Raw genomic sequence first — 19,877 nt, 5'->3', positions numbered from 1 at the left:
CTAAAGCTCCCTCATGCCGCAACTAAAGATTCCACATGCCACAATGAAGATCGAAGATCACGCATGCTGCAACTAAGACCAGGCACAGCCAAATTAATTAATTAAAAAAAAGAAATACAAAAACTTCTTTCTTTTGTCTCTGACACATTTTTAAGAGATACTGGGAGGAAAGATAGATAATGGGAGTGGCGAGAAGGAATTTTAAACAGAAAATGTTTGGTTTTTAAAGTCATCTGATGTATCTTTTTTTTTTTTTTTTTTGCGGTACGCGGGCCTCTCACTGTTGTGGACTCTCCCGTTGTGGAGCACAGGCTCCGGACGCATAGGCTCAGTGGCCATGGCTCACAGGCCCAGCCACTCCGTGGCATGTGGGATCTTCCCGGACTGGGGCACGAACCCGTGTCCCCTGCATTGGCAGGTGGACTCTCAACCACTGCACCACCAGGGAAGCCCTGATATATCATTTTTTTCTCTTCTGTGGTGACGAAGTGCTTGAGGTTTCTAGGGACAGGAAAAAGAAGAGTAAAATGCTAGAACTTCTATTATCTCAGGTCAGCAAGAAAAATACTCATTATTTTTGCTCCCTTTATATTTTTTCAAGTTTATTATTTGCTTAAAATTTGCAGATGGGATTAATGCACTGGATGAGAATTTGAACTAGATGACTTTTCATTTTCCCCTGCAACTCCAGGACTCAGTGATATTTTGATAGCCCTTTCCCCTCATATCATGTGATTATTAACTATATGATAATACATAACTATTAACTTATATTAACTGTATAATAATTTAAAATAGCAATTCCATTTCCTCATTACAACTCGAGGTCATCAGGAAGGACTTCTGAAAAGAGGAGACTTTAGTAAGAAAAGGGGATAAGGTTTTCCTTAATAAAACCAGCCTTTAGTTTTCCCTTTAAGCAGGTTTTAAAAGAAGAGATGACCTCACCTCTCTCCTTAAAATGCCTGCTCCTAAAGCAAATGTTGTAAGGGGTGGTTTCGTCTGTAGTGTTTTTTGGCACGTCATCTGGACTTAGGTAATTTTTTTTTTTTGAAAAGTGAAAAATTCCTTAATTTTTTATTCCTGGTACCACTACCACAATTTACAGGGCAATATACCTGATGTAATGAAAAGAAAAAGAAAAAGAAAAAGCTACAACAGATAAAAGACCTCAGGAGTGTACATCTAATTGACACTACATTGCATTAATCGATAGCTGCACTTTTTGCAAACTGTGGCTATGACAGTCCTGAACAAGAAGGGTTTCCTGTTTAAGCTGCAGTAACTTTTCTGACTATGGATCATCGTTCCTTCTGTGGCAGATTTTTACAGTTTCTCTAATGCATTTGGGACGACTGTCTCAAAGTAACCTGCAGCTTTCCTGACAACTCCTCGCTGTCTCTCCTGCTAAGAACTGTAGCCCTTTTCTTCTGAGTTTTTAGAACTTTCTGCTACGATATCCATGGACTTAGGTAATTTTTATTCACTATATCACAAGAGAACCATGTTTTCATGTCTGCTTTGTCTAATTACCGATCTTGCCTCCTTGTGTTGTAGAAATCATCCAAGAAATTAGTTCAGTTGATGTTAAGAGTTTTGGACTGCAAAACAAAGTTCTAAATGTTACTGATCCAAAGACTAAGACCCAAGGAAGGAACAGAAGAGCAAATCATAAAATTAAAACACAGACAGTTGGCCTTACCTTAGCAGTGGAAGTATATTTCCCTTTTTTGAATCTCCTGTTACTGGGTCTGTTGGGCAATTACTAATATTTTGGGCTGTTACCTCACTAAGATGGTCAGTCCTTATTTATCATCCTTACGAAAGCTACAAGTCTAAAGGAAAGACAGAAATAGACTCATTGGTTCTGAAATAAGCCCCGCAGTTTTATAGAACTACTTATCTCTTGGGAAAGATGGGAAGGTTCCCATCATCTCAGCCTGAAAGCCATCCTTTGTCTTAGCCACGTTTTCCATTGCTGATCATTTACTAGGAAAACATTCCAGTGAGTGTACAGTGAGTGGTACAGACCACGAAAAAAGATGAAGTGGAGATGCCCGGCATGCCTCACTATTTATAAGAAAATATTTCCCCAAAAGATGGGAAAATCCAAGTCTTTAAATACTCTGGGAGAGGAGAATGATGGAAAAAACTCTTCAGTTTCTATCCTGTTGGTTCATAAGATTTTTCTCACAAATCATTTGGACAGGCCATTAAGCAAGTCACATAGTGACTGGAATCTTCTATTAATTGCCTCACTTTGGGTTTCTGGCTAACGTATCTGGCAGCAAGACTGAAGAACAAGCAAAAGAGAATGAACAGCTGGTGGTGGTGTGGGAATGTGAGGCCATCTATTATTTGTGGCCTGGAATCCTGAGTTAGGTGGGAGGACCACAGGGCTGTCCTTAATAGGATAATCCACATGGATGGTTTAATAAGTAAATGATTTGGCTTCTTGTCTTTAAATACAATCACAGTTTAGTCTAGGTTAATTTTTTGTTCTGAAAATTTAGTTTCCTTGCTATTTCTACCCGGAAGTTCATTCAGCAGGTCTCTCTGGCATTTAGTGCATATATTACTACATAATATTAGTTTGTCTTCCTAGACAATCAGTCACCCACCGTCTTGGGTTTGGGAAATATTACCTAGTCTAATCCTAGTCTAATCCTGGTTTTTCTTTTTGGCCACTCCATGTGGCTTGAGGGACTTAGTTCCCCAACCAGAGATTGAATCTGCGCCCTCGGCAGTGAAAGTGTAGAGTCCCAACCACTGGACTGCCAGGGAATTCCCTAATCCTAGTTTTCCTTTGGTATCTGCCTTCTAAATCCCTTTGTGGTGTGGATCCTGAGTAGGTCAGTCATGGTTCAACAAGCAGAACCAGTAGAAGACAGATACCGCATTCATTAAGGAATTTTCTTAAAAGGGGCAAGCCTATGTAATTGCAGAGGCTGTCTAAGAGAAAGTACAGAGTTGGTAGGGCAGGCCATGAGGGAGGGAAGGTCATGAGCAGGTGGAAACCCCACAGGTGTGGTCTGCAGCAGCTTTCGACAGGTGGAAGGTCATCTCTCTCTCTCTGAAAGCCTTCACCCTGCTTTTAAGGCCTTCAGTAGATTGAGCCCGTCCCAATCTGCTTTAAGGGTAGCAGGATAGCTACCCTTAAAGTCGACCCATTAGGGACTTTAACTACATCTGCAAAATCCTATCCCAGCAGCACCTAGATTCACGTTTAATTGAATTACTGAGGGCTGTTACCTATCCAAGTTGACACATCAAAAATCCATCACATTCAGAGAAGCCAGAGGAGCTGCCTGGAAAATACTGCCACAGAGGTGCTTCTGCAGACATTTATTAAATCAGGGCTGGTATCTCTGCTGCTTTTTATCAGCAGTCCCATCTGAGCATTCACAGTTGTAGAACTGCCTGCTGTGTGCCTCAACCAGGGGAGCCTGGTTAGTTAATCTTGTGAGGACTGAAGCCCACTCTTGAGTTTTCAGAAGTTGCATGTAAAACAGGTTTTTGTTGACTGAAAAATGTTTTCCTACTGATCACCATTTTGTGAGTTTTTAAATATTTGTTTACACTTAAAAGCTAAAGGTTAAGAGCCACTGTCAGTGGAAAACTAAGCACTTACTTTACCAGAGAAGCTATTAACATGGTTTGTTCTGGGGGTTGGAAAGGGAAGGGAGTGTGACTGTAAAAGGGCAACGGGAGGGGAGTCCTTGCGGTGATGGAAATGTTCTGTACGTTACTGTGTTGATGTCAGCATACTGGTTGAGGTGTACTGTCACACAGTCTGGTTTTGCAACATGCTCCCAAAAGTATGTGGGATCTTGGGTGAACACACATCATGAGACCTTTCTGTTATTTCTTGCAATGGCATAAGAATGCAGTTATTTCAAAATAAAATTCTATTAAAAATGATCCATTTTATAAGGCAGTCCTTTTATAATATGATTAATCTTTTTCTAATCTGTCTTTTAAAAATAGTCATGTTTTCTTAAGGAGGTAGACATGTATATGTACTTAGCCCTATGCTCGAATAAACTACATACTCAATATATATTTGAGTGGATGAAAGTATGCCTGATGGGGAAATTGTAGGTGATAGATGATTTTTTACAAAACATTTTTATATTAAACACAACATAGAAGCTTAAATTCTTAGGTGAAATATTGAGCATACTGTAAAAAGATGGAGTCTTCACTCTGTAATAATGATGACCGAGAAAAGATGTGATTTACTACCTCAAAAAATAAGGCCAGACATAACCTAAAACATAAGTCTAGAGGAAACCTCTAGAAATGCGCAGGAGGTAGTTAGCTGTAGGACAAATACTATTTTAGCCTGGAAAGTTGTATAGATTGAAGGTAAAACTACTTTCGAAGGATTCAGATAGGTGTGTGGATTTGCTCCTTGAGTGAATATTTGCATGCCTCTGAGGTGCCGGGCAGCTATCTGTAGTTTTCATGTATTTCAGGAACTTTTCCAGATGTAAATGCTGATGTCCTTGAAGGCAGCCACACCTTCCCCAAATCTCCATGGATACAGCTGTCAAAATCTGAGAACCACGTGGATTGGATTTTCTCAGTGTATGTTTCTAATCTTACTGCATCAGAGATATTTATGGAGAAGTGAAATTCAACCAGTCAAAAATAATAGTAACATTCTAAAGATATCTACAAACATAATTCTTTTTTAAACATTGATTGTCTTAAAAGATATGTTCAACCTAATGTTTTTCTCTTTCAGGTATTTTTTTTTAAATATTTATTTATTTATTTGGCTGCGCCAGGTCTTAGTTGCGGCACGCGGGATCTTCGTTGCTTCGTGCGGGATCTTTTTTTTTTTTTAGTTGCGGCATTCGGGATCTGGTTCCCTGACCAGGGATCGAACCCGGGCCCCCTGCATTGGGAGCACGGCGTCTTAGCCACTGGACCACCAAGGAAGTCCCTCAGGTATTTCTATTTTAGGGATACAGAATAAGAAACTACAGTTAAGAATGGGCAGGTGGGACCAAACTTAGTTTAAATGTTAAGAAACAGGTATTTATAGCAAATAGAAGGAAGCCTGGGACAATCAGAGAGGTAACCTCCAGGGAGCAGCATTGAGGCTGGGCCCTGGTAAACTCAACCTAGGTGCTCTTACTCCTGGGGGCTCCCTGCTCTGTGCCCAGGTCTCTGTAGTCAACCTTCAGGGAAGGCATAGGCTTTGCTTCTGTTTTTTTTTAAGTCCCTTAGAGGCTGAGCGCCTCCGTGAGTGATTGCCCTTCTTACTTTCAGAGCTTGGTCAACGAATTTCCCTGAAAGCGGTTATAATCTAAATTAGTAGATAAATTTGGGTTCTACCCAGGAAACGGCCCTATTAAGAAATACTGTCTGCATCAAAAACTCCTACCCTCACCCCCCAAAATTAGATTATTTTTTAGGAAACCATGACTCCATATTCCACCCTAGTAAACCTCCTGGCAGATGTGACCTAACTGGGAGTGTCGATGGCTGAGGAACCCCACATACCTGGAGCTGAGAGGCTGTCCTGCTAGGGAGATCTTGGTCAGCCACTTAGCTGGTGGCCACTGGAATTTTTAGAAGTAGTAAAACTTCTGATAAAAGAGGGCTTTTGTCTCCTGGAATAGCAACAGTTATCATCACTTAAAACCCGTGTATTTCTATATACAGCAAGTGCTTCTATAGATATACTCCTGGATTATTTATACAGGACTATTTTAAGATCTGTGTCACATTTTTCTGGTGTATTTTATGGTGGGAAAATTCAGTTGGAAAAAATGCACTTAGCTGTGGCTGGGATGGTGAGGTAAAATAAGTACTTAAAAAACATGAAGGTTGTGGGGTTTTTTTTTTTTTTAGCTTTAAACAGGACAGAAATAGCAAGGTGATAGCTCCCTGAATGAAATCGTGTTGCTTCTCCTTAAGCAAACTTTACCATTGTACTCATGTCATAATACTAGATCTATCACCGTATGAGTCAGTAGAGGATCTGCAAGACATGTGTAAGAATTCATCCATGTATTCATTACAGAAATCTGTGAGAAAATAGCTGCTTTTGTGTATTATAGCTTGTTATTCAGGGTTTCTTTTTCTTTTGATTTTGCACCTGTTGAACTGAGAGGGCGATGGATAGGGTAAGGACCTATCTACTGTTAAGAGTGATGTGGGTATAGAGACCCAGGCACTCCCCGTGTTAGGGCTGTGTGTGCAGGAGTCGGGCTCCTGTGATCGCTGATCACTTCCCCTGAGGAGAGGCTCCTTCTTACCTCTTCTGTGGGGATGAGGAAAACCATGGAGGTTATGATTGGACGAAATCAAGTCATTTGATTGGCCGGGACAATGAGAGCGTAAGAGGAGTATGATGGCCTTTGAACCCCACTCGAAGACGTTTTCTTTTAAATTTAGCTGTGGATGGGAAAGGAGCACTTTTTGAGTAATAGGACGATATGATTGTGTTGCGGTTTAGTAAGTATTACCTTTGTGTATGTAGGAGTGTTAGGTTATTATGCTAGGCTTGGTGGGGCCTGCGGATGAAGAGTAAGACAAAGATGAATAACACAGAGGTCCCTGTGATCAAGGAGTTTATGATCTAAGCAGGGAAACAACTAACCTGGTGGTAAATGAGGTTCGAGTACACGGGCAGTGTTGTCAGCTGAGGAGGGGCCACAAGAACCAAATGGTTACTTCCGTTTCAGAGATTTGAAGGCTGCCGTCCTGCCTCATCCCTGCCCAGGTTTCTCGTCTAGCTCAATGTCTCTGGCCTTCATTTCCTCCTCATGTGCCACTGCGTATACATCTTATGAGATCTTGGTAGCTCTCGCCTCAGTTTGCCTCTTACAAAATGCAAGACCCAGACCTGAACACACTATTCCACATATGGCTAAATGTAGTAGGAGCATTGCTTCCCCTTTTCTGAGGTTGTATTGCCACTGAGTCATCATGAGATAGTGTGCTGCTGGACCACCAGGTCATCTATTTTATGGGGACCTGCTATTAACACAGAAGGGGTTGCTGACAGGTCCTACCTGGGAGGCCACAGGCAGGCCTGTATTCCCCTCGGAACCTGCTTACGTCTGCTTATCCGACTTAGCTGCTTCTCCTGTCGTGCCCTGGCACCTTCCTGCCCCTGCCTCCCATACCCCTGAAGTCCCCTCTAGTCCCTCCTGGGTGGTAGTTCTGTAACTACTCCTTGAACTATGCATTTTCTTTTTTTTTTGATGTGGACCAATTTTTTTAAAAGTCTTCATTGAATTTGTTACAATTTGGTTTCTGTTTTATGTTTTGGTTTTTTGGCCGAAAGGCATGTGGGATCTTAGCTCCCTGACCAGGGATCAAACCCACACCCCCTGCATTGGAAGCGTGGAGTCTTAACCGCTGGACCACCAGGGAGGTCCCTGAACCATGCATTTTATACACATTATTGCATGTAGGTATCCATCCATTCATTCACTGTTCGTTAAAAAGGGAAAAAAAAAAAAGGTGGGGAGAAATGGAGAGAAGAGGCAAAGGTGATTTAGAGTTTAAAGCCTGGGTGATTGGAGATCTAATGGCATCATTTCCAGAAGTGGGTATTCAAAAGAGGTGTTATTTGGGGGAGGACAAACCAGACTCTGTCTAAAGACACAGGCCTTTTTCTCTCCGGTGAAGGCTCCCTGGCAGAAGCAGGCCAGTGTGTGTCCCTGTTAGAAGTAGGAAGGGCTGTTCTGGAAATCACAGTGGATGGCACTGAGATGATAATCTTTGGATTCTTCATCTATGACCTTTCTTATCTTGAGCATCTTTTGTCACCAAAATCATTTTTCACAACCTTTTGACCACATATACTTTTGACTCTTTTCTGCTTCTTGAAGTGGTTTTTAAAAAGTTTGGCTTCCAAAACACTGTTCTCTCTATTCTCTGCTCACTCCACCGGCCCCTCCTTCTCAATCTCCTTTTTGGCTGTATCTCCACTTCCTGCCCTATGAGACATTGGCCTGCCCCAGGCTCAGTGCTGGGATCTTTTCTCTGCCCACACCCTCTCTCTCGGTAATCTCCTCCAGTGTCTGGCTTCACTAGCCTCTCTTCTCTGGGGGTTCTCGCTCTTCATCTGTAACCCACATGTCTCGCTCGCTCTCTTTCTCGAGTTCTGACGTAGGTATGTAACTGCCTGTTTGACATTTCCACTAGGATGTCTAGTAGGCATCTTGAACTTAACCTGTCTAAAACTGAATTGATTTTTTCCTTCCAGATGTGTACCTTCCACAGTCCTTCTTGGCAACTCTATCCTTTCCATGGCTCAGGCCCCAAAACCTTAGAGTCAGCCTTGGCTTGTCTCCTTCTCTCCCGCCTACATTCAGTCCATCAACAAAACCTGTTGGCTCCTTCTAAAATATATACCTGGAATCTAAGCACTTCTCATCCCCTCCACTGTTAACATCTGGTTCCGGTCACTATCTCCTCTCACTGGGATTGCTGAAATAACTTTCCTTCCTTCCTTCCTTGCTTCCTTCCTTCCTTGCTTCCTTCCTTCCTTGCTTCCTTCCTCCCTTCCTCCCTTCCTCCCTTCCTCCCTTCCTCCCTTCCTCCCTTCCTCCCTCCCTCCCTCCCTCCCTCCCTCCCTCCCTCCCTCCCTCCCTCCCTCCCTTCCTCCCTCCCTCCCTTCTGTATAATTGCTTTACAATGGTGTGTTAGTTTCTGTGTTATAACAAAGTGAATCAGTTATAATTCAAAAAGAGTCATGTACCAAAATGTTCATTGCAGCTCTATTTACAATAGCCAGGACATGGAAGCAACCTAAGTGCCCATCATCGGATGAATGGATAAAGACGATGTGGCACATATATACAATGGAATATTACTCAGCCATAAAAAGAAACGAAATTGAGCTATTTGTAATGAGGTGGATAGACCTAGAGTCTGTCATACAGAGTGAAGTCAGAAAGAGAGAGACAAATACCGTATGCTAACACATATATATGGAATTTAAGAAAAAAAAAAGTCATGAAATAACTTCTTGATTGGGTTTCCTTTTTCCCGGCTCTGCCTTTCCCGCTGCATCTTTCTCCCACCAGCTGCCAAGACTTTTCTCACTACAGCAGCCAGTGATCCTTTCAAAACAATACAGATCAAGTCACTCTTCAGCTCAGAACCCTCCAGGGACTTCCCATCTCCGAGTAAAAGCTAAAGTCTTTGTGATGGTGACATGATCTGCCCACTGCCCACCACCCCTGCTGCCCGCCCCCACCCCCATCTTTGATTCTTCCTCTCCTGCTCACTCTGTTCCAGCCACACCAGCGTCCTTGCTTTTCCTCAAGCATGCCAGGCCTCCCCTCTTCAGCGCTCCGTTGTTCCCTCCACCTGAAACATCTTCCCCAGCCCCTTACTTACTTCATTTGGCTGTTTAATGACATTCAGCGTTGCTCAAATGTCTCCTTTCCCTTGGCCAGCCTAAATTAAATAATTCGGCCCCTGCTTTTTTGTTCTCCACAGCACATTTTATACAATCTGACATGCTTTCATACTATCTCTTTCCCTTAGTGTCTGTCTCCCCTGCTAGAATGTTCCTTGAAAGCCAGAGCTTTGTTTTGTTCCCTGAGGTATGAGCCTGGCAGGTAGTAGGCATTCAGTAAATGTTTACTGAGTGAATGAATGGATTTGTGTGACTATAGTTCATTGATACATACGTAGCATTGTATTTTCTGGATTATAAATTATGTTCATAAACATTAGCTCATTGATCAGTTTGTTCACTTTTTGTAAGTCAGACTAAATCTAACTCTAATGCTATTTAAAGTGTATTGACTTCCTTGATGACTAATGTGCAAACTGGTTTCCTTGGGAGATCTTAAGTATGGCCATTCAAATCTATCCTCCATCCCGTTTTGTTTTAGTGATGGGGGCCCTGAATTCTGATTTACAGAGCATTTCATTCTTTTATCACTAGTTCCATAGAACAGCGGTCCCCAACCTTTTTGGCATCAGGGACCGGTTCCGTGGAAGACAGTTTTTCCACGGACGGGGGTGCGGGATGGGGGGATGGTTCAGGCGGTAATGCGAGTGATGGGGAGTGGCAGATGAAGTTTTGTTCGCTCTCCACTCACCTCCTGCCATGCGGCCCGGTACCTGTCCGCGGCCCGGGGGTTGGGGACCCGTCATAGAACTCACTCTAAGGAACTTTATTAATTCTTTTTTTTTTTTTTTTTTTTTGCGGTACGCGGGCCTCTCACTGTTGTGGCCTCTCCCGTTGCGGAGCGCAGGCTCAGCGGCCATGGCTCACGGGCCCAGCCGCTCCGCGACACGTGGGATCTTCCCGGACCGGGGCACGAACCCGTGTCCCCTGCATCGGCAGGCGGACTCTCAACCACTGCACCACCAGGGAAGCCCCTATTAATTCTTACTTATTGAGTTACTATAATTCTTATGTTAGATAAACTGGGAAATGTTTAAAAACAAAGGCATATCAGATGCTTCATTTGCCCTACCCTTCTTTAAGTGAGGGGCCACGACACTGCACAACCTCAGGGGAACCATTAGGCCTTACATTCTGTGCCCCTACAGTGGTGTGACACGGCAGCCATGGCAGATATAAGACGTTTGGCTTTAGTTTCTCATGGCTGAATCTTCTGTTTGTTTTCCTCCTGCTGTTCGAGTAGCATTTAAGACTCTGTCTGCCTTGCGCTTGCATTGTTAGGTCTCTTGGACCACCGCCTGTCACTTGTTATTAGTGCAGCTGTGTCGAGTTCTTCCTAATTCCATTCTACTTCATCTACCCTCTTGGCTTTCTTCCTTAGCTATTTCAGTTACTCTGTCTACTGTTCTATTTCACTTGATTGACATCACACTTGTATGATAGCCAGCGAGTCCATATTTTCATCAGGCAGCTAAGGTACCCTTTGCCAGCTTAATCACTATCTAGTTAATTATTTCTATCAAAATACAAATGGTATCTGTCATTCAGAATTCGAGCCTAGCGTCGTGGTAAGGTTAAAAAATGGGAGCGTGGCAACCTGCTACCATTCTGGGCTGATTCTCCAGAGAGAATAGGCAATACTTTGATTTAGGGAGCAGTGAAAGCAGGCAGAGGCAGAAATTCGATCCCAGTTTTACGTGTGTGGATGATTTTACTTAGCATACCTCACAATGAAGACATGTTCTTGTAATTTCATCTGTGCAAGTGCCCTGTTTTGAGCACGTAGCAGTTAAAATCTAGGTGATTATTGCATAATAACTTGCTTATGATACTGAATTTGAATAGAAATATACTGATAGAGCCCTGTACTCTGAAAAGAGGCCTGCATAGATTCTCTTAGGTCTGACTTAGTGATCCCTTAGCGATCTAGGACCAGACTACGTGAAGAGAGGCTGTGGGTATAAAGTTCAGGGCAGTTGGAAATGACATGAATACTGCAGGACCTCTTATAGCTAGCAAAAAAGGGCTGTCTCCAAGCCCTAATGTCTTGCTTTATTCTGTATATAGTTAATCAAGTTTATTTAATCCATGTGTGTTTGAAAGTTTTAGTGCTACTTAATGCCTATAATTACATATTGTGCTGATTGCTGTGTTTTCATTCTTTAGAGGTTAAGAATCCAAAAAAAATTCTAGTTTTTGGTTTATAAATGCCTTTTACTAGTTTCCCCAAAATTGCTTTGCTGCTTTCAATCCTGGCTTAATGCCTCCAACACTCAGGTTCAAAAGGATGCTATTTGAGCTCAGTTTTTAAAATTTCTGTATTGACAGGTTTACATTTTCTTTTTGATTGTTCCATGGATGAGGCCAAAGACTGAACTCCCTGCAGCGAATGGTTAAGTGGGGGAAGAGGTACCTTGTATCGTTGTCCTCCAAAAGCATGATTAGGGAAGAGGGGTATCATTTTTTTTTTTTTGTACTGCTTAGTGGGAAGAAGGTTCAAAAAACAAGACTCACCAGGAATTCCAAAGCTAAAAATATGTGGCTCTGGGGCAGATGAAGAAGTTTCAACATTGGAGGTGGGGGTGTGAAAGGGAACAAGTGAGCTTGGAAGAAAACTCAATAATTTTCAATCTCAGAAGCCTACCTTACATGAATAATTTCTCCGAGAGTAAGGCTCTTTCCAGTCAGATCTGTTGGTGCTGCTGAGCTGGTATTTCAAGTATGTCCATCTGCATTTAAACGAATTGCTCCAAGACAATCTGATTATGCGGTAGTTACTTTGGTGAGAATAGCGCCTCAGTGGAATGGAAACTTCATTTTGAGTCTAATATTAGACCTTGCTTTGGAAAATTCCTTTTAAATGATCACAAGCTGGGAATAGCAAAAGAATTTAACTTTCGACAGACAGCATTCACCAAGAATTTTTAACTGCTTATGTTTGGGTCCTTGGGAAAGCAGATGTGAGAAACTGACCGGACCGAATTGACTAGACTAGAATGACTTGAGCTGATGCCCTGTTTATATCTATTGCTGATAAGTTTCCCTCCTAGTCTCATTTGCTCAAAACATTTTCATTCTTTGAGCGTGAGCCTGCTAAGGATGCAAATTGTTAGGAGGCCTAATTGTCTAAACTTCTAGGCCTCCAGACACTGTTGCGTGTAAAGGGGTCTGAGGCAGAGCGGAAAAGGGCGGACAAGCTCTACAGAACCAAAGCCAGTTTCTGAGTAAGTGCTGGGAACTTGATCAGACCTGGCCTTCAGGATATTTTTAGTTTGTCTGGCTGATTGTGTCTGAGCAAACTCACCCAGTTTGAAGTTTTAAGTAAACTTTATTTAAAGGACACCCCCTCACTCCACCCCCACCCCCTGCAAAAACCCAAAAACCTCACCGACATTAAAAAAAATAATATACGTGTTAACTGATCATGAAATTTCCAGATATCATGTCTCCTTGGCTTAACCTAAGGATAAGTTTCAGATGCCTTGCGTGCCTTGGGTTGGGAAAACCAATATTGGTGTTTGAGATAAATTTAATATTTTAAAAGATCTTTCTGAAATTGAAATGCATCTTTGAACCACAGTGTACATTTAGTGTAGTAGGGTTTTTTTTTTCTTACTAAGCTGGCAATAAGTTGATGGTGCCTTAGAATTGAGGAGGAATATTAAGAAATTAATAGGAGCTACCATTTAATGATCACCCAGTGGATCCCAGGCACTGTCTTTGCTAGGTACCAACATTATCTCTGACACTCACGATAATCCTGTGTGGCAGCGGCTATCATGAATGAGCCTGGGTTTAGAGGAGACCGAGGCTCGGAAAAGTTAGGTAGTTTGCTCCCGATCACACTGCTGGTGATGGCTCAAGTGGCAGTGCTGGAGTTCACATCCAGGACTGGTCAGCTTCACAGCATGTGTTCTTCCTTGTAGGTTATATCTTTTTGATGTTTACTATATTTGAAATTAAACCTGAGAAATTTTCAACATTTACTTATTCGTTTTTGAGGGACAATCATAAATCCATTACATGTTAACATAAACAACATTTTTATTAAAAACTTTTTTCCAAAACATAGTGTCATTGTTTCCCTTTATGTGTATCTCTTTATTATCTAGCTAAATGGAGGGCAGCTGGATTCTCTTCTGCATTCAGTCTGTGCTGTATACTGTTTTAATTGAAGTATGTGAAGAAAATCTGGCCTCACACAAATATGTATTTGGAAAAGGGAGGGGTATTTTAATAGGCTTTTTGAATAATTGCGTATGTTCTTCCTTGATAATATACCAAAACTCCCCAAGTGATAGTTTCTTAAAGGTTAGTTGCAATATAGAATCTGAAACTATGCCAGTGGACTTTTGGTGCACTGTTACATTAAAATCTTTTGGTCTGGAATCTTCCTTACAGAAGAATTCTGAATAATGTATGTAGCTACCCTCTGACTCCAGGAAGTAGAGCTTAATTCCTACCACTCACGCCTCCCTGGGGGTGGGCTAGACCTAGTGACTTGCTTCCAAAAAGTAGAATGAGGGAAAGGGAAAAATTAGTAACTTTGTAGTGGAGAAGAAACCTGGGAAACTCTACCTTAACCGAGTGGTGAAGGTGAACATCGCCTGTGATGTCACGTGGCTGCCATGTGAGCCCTGATGTGATGTAACTAGAAAACTCAAAATCCCAGTCTAATCGTGAGAAAGACATATCCAGATAAGAGGTCATTCTGCAGAGTACCTGACCAGTGCTACTTGATGGTCAAGCTCATGAAAAACGAGGGGGGACTGGGAATCTGTCACAGAACAGAGGAACCTGGGAAGACATGACAGCTAAATGCAATATGGTACTCTGGATTGGATACTTGAACAGAAAGAGAACATTAATGGAAAAACTGGTGAAATCCAAATAAAATCTAGAATTTACTGAATATTACCATATCAATGTCAGTTTCTAGTTTTGATGACTATATCATGGTAAAGTAAGATGTTATCAGTGGGGGAGGAATTGAGTAAAAGGTATACAGGGACTCTACTGTCTTTGCAACTTTTCTGTAAATCTAAAATTACTGCAAAATAAAAAGTTTTTAAAAATCCGCTGTTATGTATTGCATTCTGAATAAATCATTTACCCATGCGTGATTTGGTAACACCATGGCCATGGTCATTTGGAAAATACTTGTTCACACAGTTATGCAGATCTTTGAAATGTTGACACATTTTATTGTTCAGTGCTTTCAAAATCTCATTTGTTAATAGCACCACCTGTCTCATCAGAAAAGTCTTTACTGAGAAGCTCTCAAGCTCATGGCAGTGGATACAAGTTTCCCAAAATTCTAATTTTCCCTTGAAAGCTCAGATGTTATCTTTGGCAGCAAACACTGCTGTTGTTTTCCTCAATGTAACGGGCTCATCTTGTTCATTTTCAAGAAAATGTCTGCCAAATATCCAAGTCTAAATAATCATAGTTTGTTTGGTAGTCATTCTTTCAAATAAAAAAGATGTTCAGTGGAAAAAAGTGGCTGATCCAACTTGCAACTCAAACAATTTGCGTTGAGTCATTTTCCTTAAAACAATTTGAGTCCTTTTCCTCAGAACAACTGTCATACTTGAGAATGCAACAGAAGTGTTTTACCGTACTTCGCAATTTGTCACATACAATATTGAAAGCCAGGTCCCGGGAATCAAGATTTAATGAAGCTTATAACTTTCACTGCTTCATCAAGGATATTCTTTTTGTTGTTCCGAAAAGAATTATTTTTAATTTTTTATTGAAATATAGTTGATTTACAATGTTGTGTTAGTTTAAGGTGTACAGCAAAGTGATTCAGTTACATATATATGTATATATGTATATCTATATATACACACATATATATATATTTATATACTTTTTAAAATTCTCTTCCATTATAGGTTATTACAAGATATTGAGTATAGTTCCCTGTGCTATACAGTAGGTCCTTGTTGGCTATCTATTTTATATATGGTAGTGTGTATATTTTAATCCCAAACTCCTAATTTAAGGGATATTCTTAAGAGGAACTAATTTTTTCCCCTCTGTGTGTGTGTGTGTGTGTGGAGGAGAAGACAGTGACCACTAGCATAGTGACCACCACTACCGCTGCCTTGATTTGTGCTCAGGTACTTTACACCATTGGTGCAAATATTGACACAGTGGAAAATTCCAGGAACATTTTAGTGTTCTAAATGAAAATAGTTTGACCTTTCTGACTCTCCTAAAAGGGTCTTGGGCACCCCTAGGGGTCCACAGACCACACTTTGAGAGCTCTCCTAAAGTAGCAGTTGCTAAAAGGTCACAAGGGAAGAGCTGACATAACCGAAGACCAAATCCATCAGGAAGCAAGTGGTAACATGGTGGTACCATGTGTGTAGACGATGATGCTCTTCTGGATTAACTGGTCTTACTTTTTATGGCCCATGAAGCTTTTCCATTTGTTTGTGGTATTTCCCAACCATGTTTAAATGCTGAAAGATAGACTTTGATAATCTTGTATCTGTGTTCGCTGCTATTTTTACCATCATCATTTATAAGACTTCATTCAGGAAATTCTGAAAATTATCTCTTTGTTTTCTTTTCTTTAAAGGTAAATCTCACCTGGCTATTGTGCAGCGAGTAAACAATGAGGGAGAGGGGGATCCATTTTATGAAGTTCTGGGAATTGTCACATTAGAGGATGTGATTGAAGAAATCATCAAATCTGAGATTCTAGATGAAACAGATTTATACAGTGAGTACCATTGCCTGCGTGTAATTTTCCAAAACCTTTGCTTTTATTTGTCATGTTGTTTGTGAGTCATCTGACGTCTCTCCAGCTGTTGTCTGCCTGTTTCTAATTATGCACTGTGTGTGTAGGCTGGGTACCACCTACCAGTATATTCCAGTCGCTTCATCAGAGAGGAAGAAGAGGCAGGTCCTGTAATGTCAACTGACCATGTTTTTTTTGAAAAGCCAACTGCTTCTAACTGTTGATCTGAGCATTGCTTGCCCTGAACAGAAAACTCCATTCCTGGTTTTCACATTTATTTTACATCTGGAGGGAGACTTGTTCTTTACTAAATTTTCATTTTACACAATTAGGCAAATTGTTTTCAGATAAATTTCTGTCTGTACCTATGGTCATAATTCAAACACTTAAAAAGTGAGGGGGGATTGTTAAATTGATGGATAGCAACTGTTGAAATGTCTCTATTCCAGGACCCATGGGCCAGGGTAGAGGTGAGGTTTGCAGGCATAGTTTTGCTGGGGCAGTGGTGGTGCAGCAGGGTATATATAGAGAAAGCAGGACGGGTTACGGTACACAATAAAAAATGTGTTTTTCTTGTTCTGTGCTTCTCTGCCTTTTGAGAGGTGGTCTTGGATCGGGTCAGGGGAAGGGAAGTATCCACACCTGTTTGCCCAGGAGTCGGCTTGATTCTGGGCTGAGTGTTGAACATGAATCTTGTCTCATTAAAGTCCACAACTGTTGGACTGTGGAGCTTAAACCCTCTTCCTCAGCCTTACTCTTAGCAAAGTAAGACTCTTTCAAGAGTTTCTTAATGCCAGAGGTGGCCCAAGGCCTGAGATGTTTGGGGCTCTCAAAGGTGGTATAGAGAAAGAGGATCTGGGCTCTTTTTGTCCTGTTTGGCTTTTAAAGAGTGACTTGGAGGGGGAAATGGACTGTTCAAATGGCCTGGAGCACCCAGGACAAAGCCAGCCTTGCTCAAAGCGGAATGATTTGTTTTCAGTCCCGTTAGAAGGGAATGTCCCTCATTTAAAAAGTCTTCCATGCACCCTTAAAAAAATACATTTTATGTTTAGCTCTTGACCTCCTTCTGAAAATGTATCTTATTTTTTCCTCACATCTGTATAGTGTTCTTTACAAAAAACACCAGTTCCTATGTGTTTTATCCTTTTGACTCTTGGAGAATAATCAGAGATTTCATAATAGAGAATATTGTCAGTATTGCGTTTACATTCTTTTCATCCTTCCTCATAGTGACTGTTTAATACCAAGTGTGTCTCTGCATATTTATGTGTTTCCCCAGGGGTAATCCTCATTGTAAGAAAGATAATCTAGACATTTATGAGCTTTTATGTTTACACTTCAGTTCACTTCTTTTAAACCTTGGTGAGACTGATTTCATACATGGCTTCCTGAGATGAGAGGCTGAACTTGTGGTTCAGGTATATTCTTGATTCAGATCAGGGATGGTGACTACCTTTGTCATTAGAACATTATTTAGGATGCTTGCATTGATTTATGCTATCTGATTCTAAAGAGAATTTGAGACAGGAAAATTACAGGTTGTGTTCACCGTCTCCCCAGGACAAGCCTAGTTAGTAATCACTCTGTTTTGCCCTCAGCATGAAATGGTAATGTAAAGACTCAAGATTCTTGGGGGAGAAAAAGGAAGCAATTAGGATCTTGTCTCTAACCTAGTTTTTTCTTGATCATTACTTTGTCCAGAAAAATACTTGAAGAAAGGTTTTGCATGAGACACCTTCTAGATCAAGGATTGGCAGACTACAGCCCTCAAGAGCACGCCACCTGTTTTTATATGACCCAGAAGCTAAAATTTTTTTTTTTACATTTTTCAGTTGAAAAAAATCAGAATAATAATTTTATTTTGTGACATGCAAAAATGATAAGAAGTTTAAATTTCATATCTGTAATAAAGTTTTACTGTAACACAGCCCTGCTAATTCATTTACGTATGGCTGCTTTTTGCTAAACAGCAGGGTTGAGTAGTTGCAACAGAGCATACATGGCCCGCGAGCCTGAAGTATTTGCAGTCTAGCCCTTTACAGAGGAAGTGTGCTGACCTCTATTCTGAATCACTTCCTTTGTATTTGGTTGACCTTGAGGATCTCATGGTCTGGGGTAGAAATGCAGCTAACAGTTATTATTATTAAAATACTGTTCCATGAAAGTGTTCTTGTTTGTTTCTTGAGTGTGTGTGTGTGTGTGTGTGTGTGTGCTCTTTCAGCAGAGGCTGGGATCCTCTTAAAGGCAGGGACGTGCTTCCCTGTGTCTTCTGTAATGATTGTTCTTGACTGTGGTGTGGCGACCTCAGTAGCAGGAGCGTGTGTGCGCTCCGGGCTACAGGCTCTGTTGCTCTGTGGTTGTATAGGCTCCACGAGGGGAGGATTCTTGTCCCCAGCTGCCCAATAGTGTACTTAAAAGGCCTCTGAAGATCCTCACGAAGTGTGTCGGTAGTTGCTCCTCATCAGGTTGCCTGTGATTTCTTACTCTGGATTGTGTCACAGTCATGACTGTACTGCACTGATTTAATGAGGATTCTCTCTCCCTTCCCCTTTCCATGTGGTGCTTGTATGTAGCGTGCCCACCATCTGGAGAGAGAGCCTAGCCTTTTCCATATACTATGTCATTTTCATTCGAAAAGAGCCCCAGTCTAACGGAATGTATTTCCATTTCTCCCTCAGCTGATAACAGAACGAAAAAGAAAGTGGCCCATCGAGAAAGAAAGCAAGATTTTTCTGCCTTTAAGCAGACAGACAGCGAGATGAAGGTTAAAATATCACCACAGCTTCTCCTGGCCATGCACCGTTTCCTAGCAACAGGCAAGTGCAACTTATCACAGTTTGAAATCTCTGCCAACCCTGGAGCGAGTTTCTCACCCACCGCTGACTGGGGTGGGCTGGGGGTGGAGACTGGGAAATGGGGTGATAAGTAATGCCACTTTTGTGTTTTGTTTTTTGTTTTTTTGTTTTGTTTGTTTTGTTTTGTTTTTTTCTTTTTAAATTCTCTCCTCTCCTATGTTCAGTGTCGGCATGAACCCTCTGAGACATTTACCAGGGGTGGACCAGTAACTTAAAATTGGTCTGAAAGGTAAGGATGAATGTCAGTGCCACACTGCATGTGAACAGTAGGCCAGGTCATCCGCTTCAGCTAAGTCCAGGGGAGAGCCAGCTGGCGGAGCAGGCGGACAGTGCAAACCAGACACTACCTCGTTGTGTGTCGGACAGTTGAGTAGTTCTCTCTTCAGCTTGCCTCAGAAGAACAGTTGGACATCGGTGGTGACACAGGTGCTATGATTTGCAAAGAAGAACAATAAATTTTCAAAATAAAATCTTTACCCTTTATGGTTTTAATGAAATCAGAAATTCTAAGAACTCTGACATGGATTTCTTGATGGCCTCTTCAAATCAGATTGTTAACTTGGGCCCATTCCAGGAGGCAAGTGTTCACATTATTAAAACCACCAACCCAGCCAGCACTGACTGCTCCAGAGAGGTCAAGGTCGAACGGACTTGAGAGACCGACTGACCCTGCTCACATCCCCAGATGGCTCTCTAGGCGAAGGGTGAGCTCTGTTGGCCAGGGGAAGTGTGAGAAAATCAGAGTACCCAGTGGCCTGTAGAAGACGTCTGTGTCCAAGATGGGCAGCCAGTGCCTTTCAACTGAATGCAGTACACTTAAGATATTTTGAAAAGAATGCTAACGGCAGCCGTGTGATGGAATGTTATGTACTCTTTA

The 19,877-nt window shown here is 41.6% G+C and overlaps 1 protein-coding gene across 2 annotated transcripts in view; it reads left to right on the top strand.

The window, feature by feature from the left end:
- CNNM2 (cyclin and CBS domain divalent metal cation transport mediator 2) overlaps window positions 1-19,877 on the top strand; it is a 139,685-nt gene that overhangs the window by 100,249 nt on the left and 19,559 nt on the right. For both annotated transcript variants that reach the window (XM_065893817.1, XM_065893816.1), the window contains exons 2-3: window positions 15,984-16,127; window positions 18,824-18,961. In XM_065893817.1, the coding sequence (XP_065749889.1) occupies window positions 15,984-16,127; window positions 18,824-18,961 (282 nt within the window). The remainder of the gene's footprint in view (window positions 1-15,983; window positions 16,128-18,823; window positions 18,962-19,877) is intronic.

This window comes from Phocoena phocoena, chromosome 16, assembly GCF_963924675.1.
Source record: "Phocoena phocoena chromosome 16, mPhoPho1.1, whole genome shotgun sequence".
NCBI lineage: Eukaryota > Metazoa > Chordata > Mammalia > Artiodactyla > Phocoenidae > Phocoena > Phocoena phocoena.
This window is presented reverse-complemented; position numbering and strand designations above follow the sequence as displayed.